General features: G+C 42.5%; 1 protein-coding gene across 1 annotated transcript in view; it reads left to right on the top strand.

Annotated features, from left to right (window-relative positions):
* The first annotated feature begins 2,397 nt into the window (after positions 1–2,397).
* Positions 2,398–5,856, top strand: part of RHCE (Rh blood group, CcEe antigens) — a 9,307-nt gene continuing 5,848 nt past the window's right edge. Inside the window, exons 1-4 of the mRNA XM_009708411.1 lie at positions 2,398–2,530; positions 3,748–3,934; positions 4,170–4,320; positions 5,004–5,145. Of these exons, the coding sequence (XP_009706713.1) occupies positions 2,398–2,530; positions 3,748–3,934; positions 4,170–4,320; positions 5,004–5,145 (613 nt within the window). The remainder of the gene's footprint in view (positions 2,531–3,747; positions 3,935–4,169; positions 4,321–5,003; positions 5,146–5,856) is intronic.

Genomic DNA, 5,856 nt, shown 5'->3' with positions numbered 1-5,856 from the left:
CGGCCCACGAGCCTGAGGGAGGCCGCCAACGCGGCCAGGCCTGCTTCGGTTCCGCACCCGCCTTTTGGCTGACTGAAGGGTGGTGGTGCCCGGGGCACACCGCGCTTCTCCTTGCTGCCTTGTCTTCTCCGACCTCGCCCGGAGCTGGGCTGGGTGCCATGGGCCTGCCAGGCATCTCTGGGGGATAACGGGCCTCCCTGAACAAGGGTCACGCGATGCCGGGCTGAGCCTGAGGAGTGTGGGTCCTGATACGGCTTTAAAACTGGCACAGACAAGTTTTTGGCTGAGTCGATGGGGATATTTTGCTGGTAGCGGAGCTCTAACTTGAAAGTTACTTTGTACTTCACCATGTCCGAGATTACTGACCTTAGGTCTTTCTGCTTGGGGGAGAGTTTAAGCTGGAAATGTTAGCATCAGCATTTACAGTGTGGCGTGTCATCCCGAGGGGAAAACATGGGTAAATTCCTAGCCCTTGGTGTGTTTTCCCTGAGTGTTAACACTGACAGGGGATTTGGTAACAAGTGTCAAAAGAGCTAATTGTGTTGATTTGACCATGGCAAAATGGTGGAAGGAGCTCTGGGTCATTCTTATCCTGGGTATGACTCCTAAGGGTTTGTCTGCAGGAAACAGATAAAAGTTTAGATCCATTGCATATATAAACCACACAAAGACACTGCATCAGTTAGCTAAATCAATTTCTAAATTGCGGTTTCACCTATTATCCTTTTCTTGTCTAGAGAAAATTTACCAGGTATTTGGTTCTGTCTGAATTACCCATATGATCACACAATTCCCATAAAAAGGAGCTGGATGTAGATCTTTCTGCATTGGGATTTTTCTGAAGTCAGGGCAGTGCTCTGCATGTCTGAGAAAGTCAAATGTTCTTTAGGAGTTTGTGAAATGAGGGTAAGCATACTTACTGTTTTATTAGGTCTAAGTAAAAGCTAGTAAAGCAGTTTGACACTGCATGTGAGGAAGGTGCAAGTTACCACCACAAATGCAACCCCTTCACAAATGGCGTGAAAACTATTATCATGCCATGTGGCCTGGGTCTGCAGGAAGAGTGTCCTAAAATATAAGTAAGTGAACTGGAATTTTTCTGCGGGTTTTTGTCTGATAGATACTTCTGTCACCAGTAGGTGGCTTTCTACCCGTTTGTGTGCGTTGTGACTGTCTCAGACTCCTGCGTGCAAGCACCGCACTCGGTTTGAAATGGCCTCAAAGTAGAAAGTCTGAGGCATAATTACACCACTTTATTCTCCTGGACTACGTGAACAAAGAGGGTTCCGTTTACCAAAAGTACAGTGAATACCGAGAAGATAGTAATGTTCATATTACGGATTCATAAATTGTCCTCAACAGCCAAATAATCTTACTTAACAAATTATGATGTCTGTGCATAGGGATATACTGAACGTAGTTAGCTTCCACCATCTAGCCCTGCTTGTGCCCAAAATGCTCACTGTAGTGGCTCCTGGTTGAAAAAAACAACAACAACTAAAAAAAAGCCTGTGCCTAACCAAAAGGCTCAGAACCCATAAGGCAACGGGTACCTTGTAGGCACAATGTGGTAATAGAAGTTGATACAATTCTGGATGAAGGCTAGGTCTGAATTAAAGAAAGAATCAGGAGGGTGTAGGTCTGTGGTTTGGTTCTCAATTAAAAGCCTGCAGTGCTCTGAACAGTGCTGTCTGCCTGCGACTTCCCAGCCTGGGGATTACCAAGGTCTTCCAGAGTGTTCACTGTTCACTGTAGCTGTTCCCATAGCCATACTATAAACAATAGACCGATCTTACAAGTAGCATAGGAAATGCTACATCTCCTTTACATGTCCAGAGATTCTTGAGTCTCTGGCGTTGGGTTGGATTTGTCGTATATGAGGTTTGTCGTAGGACATGGGTGTAGAGCTATAGCCTAACCAACCCAAGAATCCCATTGAGAATCTCAACAGGACATTCCCCGACCCTTATATGAAGGGACTTGGTCTAGGATGGATACAAGCAACGTAAATAAGTAATGGTTTTGCATAAATGTCAACATCCTCCTCTTCTGAGTCAATGTTCCTCTTTACTTGCCATTTAGCTGATACCTAAGGCTCAACAGCAGCTGAAGTACTCTATGGATGGTATCCTGCAGCATTACAGTACTGACAGCTTGATAGGTCTGTGTTGTTCACGAGTACTTCTTGGGTTCAGTCCATGTCAGTTGTGGTAAGTTTGGGGTTCTGACGTGTCACAGATAAGGAACTGTTCCTTGTTGACGCCTCTTGGGCTTTTTATCTCTCGGAGTTTTTATTTCTGCCCCCCAACACCTCCTGTTCTATTGGCTTGAGGTTACTGAAACGTTTTTATAGAAAAAAATATTAATGTGTTTGTGCTTACTATAGTCTAGTGCACAATGTCTTCTAACTACCGCAACTTCCGAAACAACGTGCCGTGGCTAATCCTTTTTCTGGAAGCTGTTTTCATCGTCCTCTTTTACTTTTTGTTCTCAGATGATAGTGCATCCAGACCAATCATCTCTGACCCAGGTAAGATCGGCAGCCTTGCTGTGAAAGGAAGGGTTAATGCCTGCAGTGCGATAGAGATGGGATTCACCAGGTTTGTGTATTTGTTAGTGAGCAGTAGAATGTTTTTATTGCCCTTTAAGGACCCTACCTTGTCACATATGGTGTATATTTATTTATATCAAAGCAATAACAGTGAAGGTAGACTTGAGTGGTACTAAATTGCATTGTTGGTCTGTTTTCTGCTGCCTGTTTGTGGTAATCTTGACTCCTACGAACAAACTTCTGCTCTGTGCGAAGTGTCTACCTCTGTGAGGTCTTGGCATGCAAAGGCGTTGTGCTACAAAGTAAGAATTCAGAATGGCAATATTTTCCATTTGAATGCTTGACGTAAAGAAATGAAGTTAATACAGTGAAATTAAGGGTTTAAATATATTCTGGAGATGTATTTTGTGCATTGATCAAAGGAATGTATTAGCAGATTATGCTGCAGCCATAGTGTGTAATGTTTTTACAGTGCTATGCAAATATAAGCTGATTAATCCTCCTGACATTCTTGTGTTACCCTCCTTGTTTTATAGCTTGAAAAATGAGATCTACTTACTAGCAGTTTGATATTTTGCTGTAGGTACAGGCCAGCACAACCATATGAGAATTTGACTGTTAGCATGTCCCAGAGGACGCTTCCAGGCCTACAGATCCAAGAGCGTATATCTTGGACAGTCTCTACCTTTTATGGAATCATGCTGGTTGCCATATTAAACTCTTTCTACTGCTATTTATGTTCCTTCTACCCAGATGAGGACATCATACAGGTTTCTCTTTGTAACTCATTTCTTCCCTAATGCCCTCAGGAATGAATCAGCAGTAGCTCACAGTAACTCTCCCTGAAAAGTCCAACTTAAGCTCTTTAAATTCACCTCAGGAAAAATGAATGCCCAAATTTCATTGCTACATGTACTTAATTTCTGTCGTGCTTTTTGACCCCTCATCCGCCATCCTGTGGCATCCATTCTGATCACTTTGTAAAAATAAATTCAGGGTCAAAGGTATTGTTTTTCTGATTACTTATGGATTGGAAAGAAAACTCTGGAATTCTTTATATGTACTAAATAATAATGACACCTGAATTTTTATCTGAAGGCTTCTTAGTTAATTGGGGTGGTTTATTTATTTATTTAACCAGAAGTCCACTCTGCATTAATAACTTCACTGCTGTCTTGGTCTTTTCTGTCATGCAGCTTTTCAAGATGTCAGCCACATGCTGATTTTTGGATTTGGCTTTTTCCTGATGTCTCTGAAAAGATACGGGTTTAGCAGCACTGGATTCAACCTCTTGATCGTTGTACTTGGTGTCCAATGCTCCATACTGATAGAAAATTTATTAATTTTCCTTCTTAAAGTGGCAAATGAAGATAGTCTGGAAAGGTAATTATTTTATGCTAGAATTGGAATAATCTAGAACAGCTGGTTGCTCTTTGTGAAGGATAATGTGTTGTTATCTGGGCCTCTTTGCAAATTAGCATAGGTATATTAGCAGACATTTTAGAAGGCTTTGGGTTTTTAAGTACATTTTACTGTCTTGTCATTCTTTCTTTATTGGCCCTGGCATGGTCCTGATACAGAACTATTTTTTTTTTTCCTTTCCTTTCTTTTATTGCAGAATAACAAAGTCTACTGTGGATATGACTGCTGTTGTCATCTCCACTGGAGCTGTTCTTGGGAAGACTAATCCTGTGCAATTAATTCTGATGACAGTTGTGGAGATGATAGTTTTCCGTATGAGCAGATGGATCAATAACACATTCCTGAAGGTACTGTGGTACGGTTTCCAGGCATGTGGGGGAAAATTTCACTGGGACTTTGGAATGTTGCCTTTTTGTGGTTTGTTAGTGCTCTGCTGACAGGAATCTCGGTGTGTTTTATCTCATCTCAGTTAGGTTGTGGCTATGTTTTCATTAAGAGATGAAGTCTGACTTTGGGACTATAGTTAAGGACATCAAACTCCAAACCCTGCATACTCTGTATCTATATAATTGGCTATATCTACATTCTTGGCCTTAAAGGGTAAGCTGATCTGATGGATTGGGATGTAGTGCATTTGGCCTTGCCCATGTCCTGACCATCCCCAACACATGAATGAAAGCCTTGACCTATGCTGAGGCACTGATTGCCTTTAAACTTTACTCCCCACCCTATGCCAGTTCAGTCTGGAATATCTCCAGGGTGAATGGCACGCCAGCCCAGTCTGGGCAGCAGAGTCAGACCTGCATTTAACGTACAATGTAAACATACCCCAAACTCTCTGTATATGAATTGTGTGTTTATGAGCTGCACTGAATTCAGATACGTTAATCTCACATAACTAACTGATGCATAAACTGAGGGACTGTGAAAATAAATGGCTTATAGGGAGGTTATATGAGCAACTGTATCGGGAACTGCATCAAAGGCTTCCTGTGGCCTGAAATAAACCACAGATTTGATTATTCTACAGATTACAGACAATATCAGCATGATGCATGTTCTCCTGTTTGGAGCCTACTTTGGTCTGGCAGTCTCCTCACGTTTCTCTGAGCCATCACCAAGGTCTGAGAAGAACGCGAGTACCCCGAAGTCGGATTTATTGTCAATGTTGGGTAAGGCATTTGCTCTAATGTCTCAGTTGGAAGAAAAGATTGCAGTGAGAACATAAGAACTATTTTGGGGGGCTGGCCATGGCACACAAAAGCTTTTGCATCCAAAATGCAGGTCTGAATGCAGCCAAGCATAGAAAACTGCTCCTGCTGTGGTTCGTGGTTTCTGACAATTGGTTGGTGAGTCTCAGCATGTTTCTTAGCAGGGATATAAGCCACTCCTGCAACGGCTATGGCTTAGTTTGCTTTTGTAAGTCTCAGCATAAAGGCTATGCCAGGTTAACCGTTCCCTCACCCAGATAAGTTGTCCTTTTTGGGCTTGTGTAGGCATATTGGTAAGGGACCTATGCACCAAAGTTGAGGTCATTGCTTGTATTTTGCTTATAGTTCCCAGCTGGGGCCAAGGCTCAGTTTTGTTTTGCAAGGTGCTGTACAGAGATACAAAAAGGCGGTCCCTGCCTAGTAATGTAAATGAAAAGATAAAAGCCTGGTGAAGGGTGGGGAATATGACACAGACAGGCACACAAGAAAGGATCTGAGTGATGATGGGCTGAATGTATGGGAGTTCCATTCTTTTTTGTAAAGAAGCAATTTGGTTTCTTTATTATCATGACTTCTGTTACGTAACTGCCACCAGCTGAGCTAAGCTCTTTCTGCAAAGGCCCAGAGAGTCTAATTCTCAGTCAGTCTTTGCCCAATTGAGGGAACGAGAAA

The sequence above is a fragment of the Cariama cristata genome, unplaced genomic scaffold (assembly GCF_000690535.1).
Source record: "Cariama cristata isolate BGI_N322 unplaced genomic scaffold, ASM69053v1 scaffold17889, whole genome shotgun sequence".
NCBI lineage: Eukaryota > Metazoa > Chordata > Aves > Cariamiformes > Cariamidae > Cariama > Cariama cristata.
This window is presented reverse-complemented; position numbering and strand designations above follow the sequence as displayed.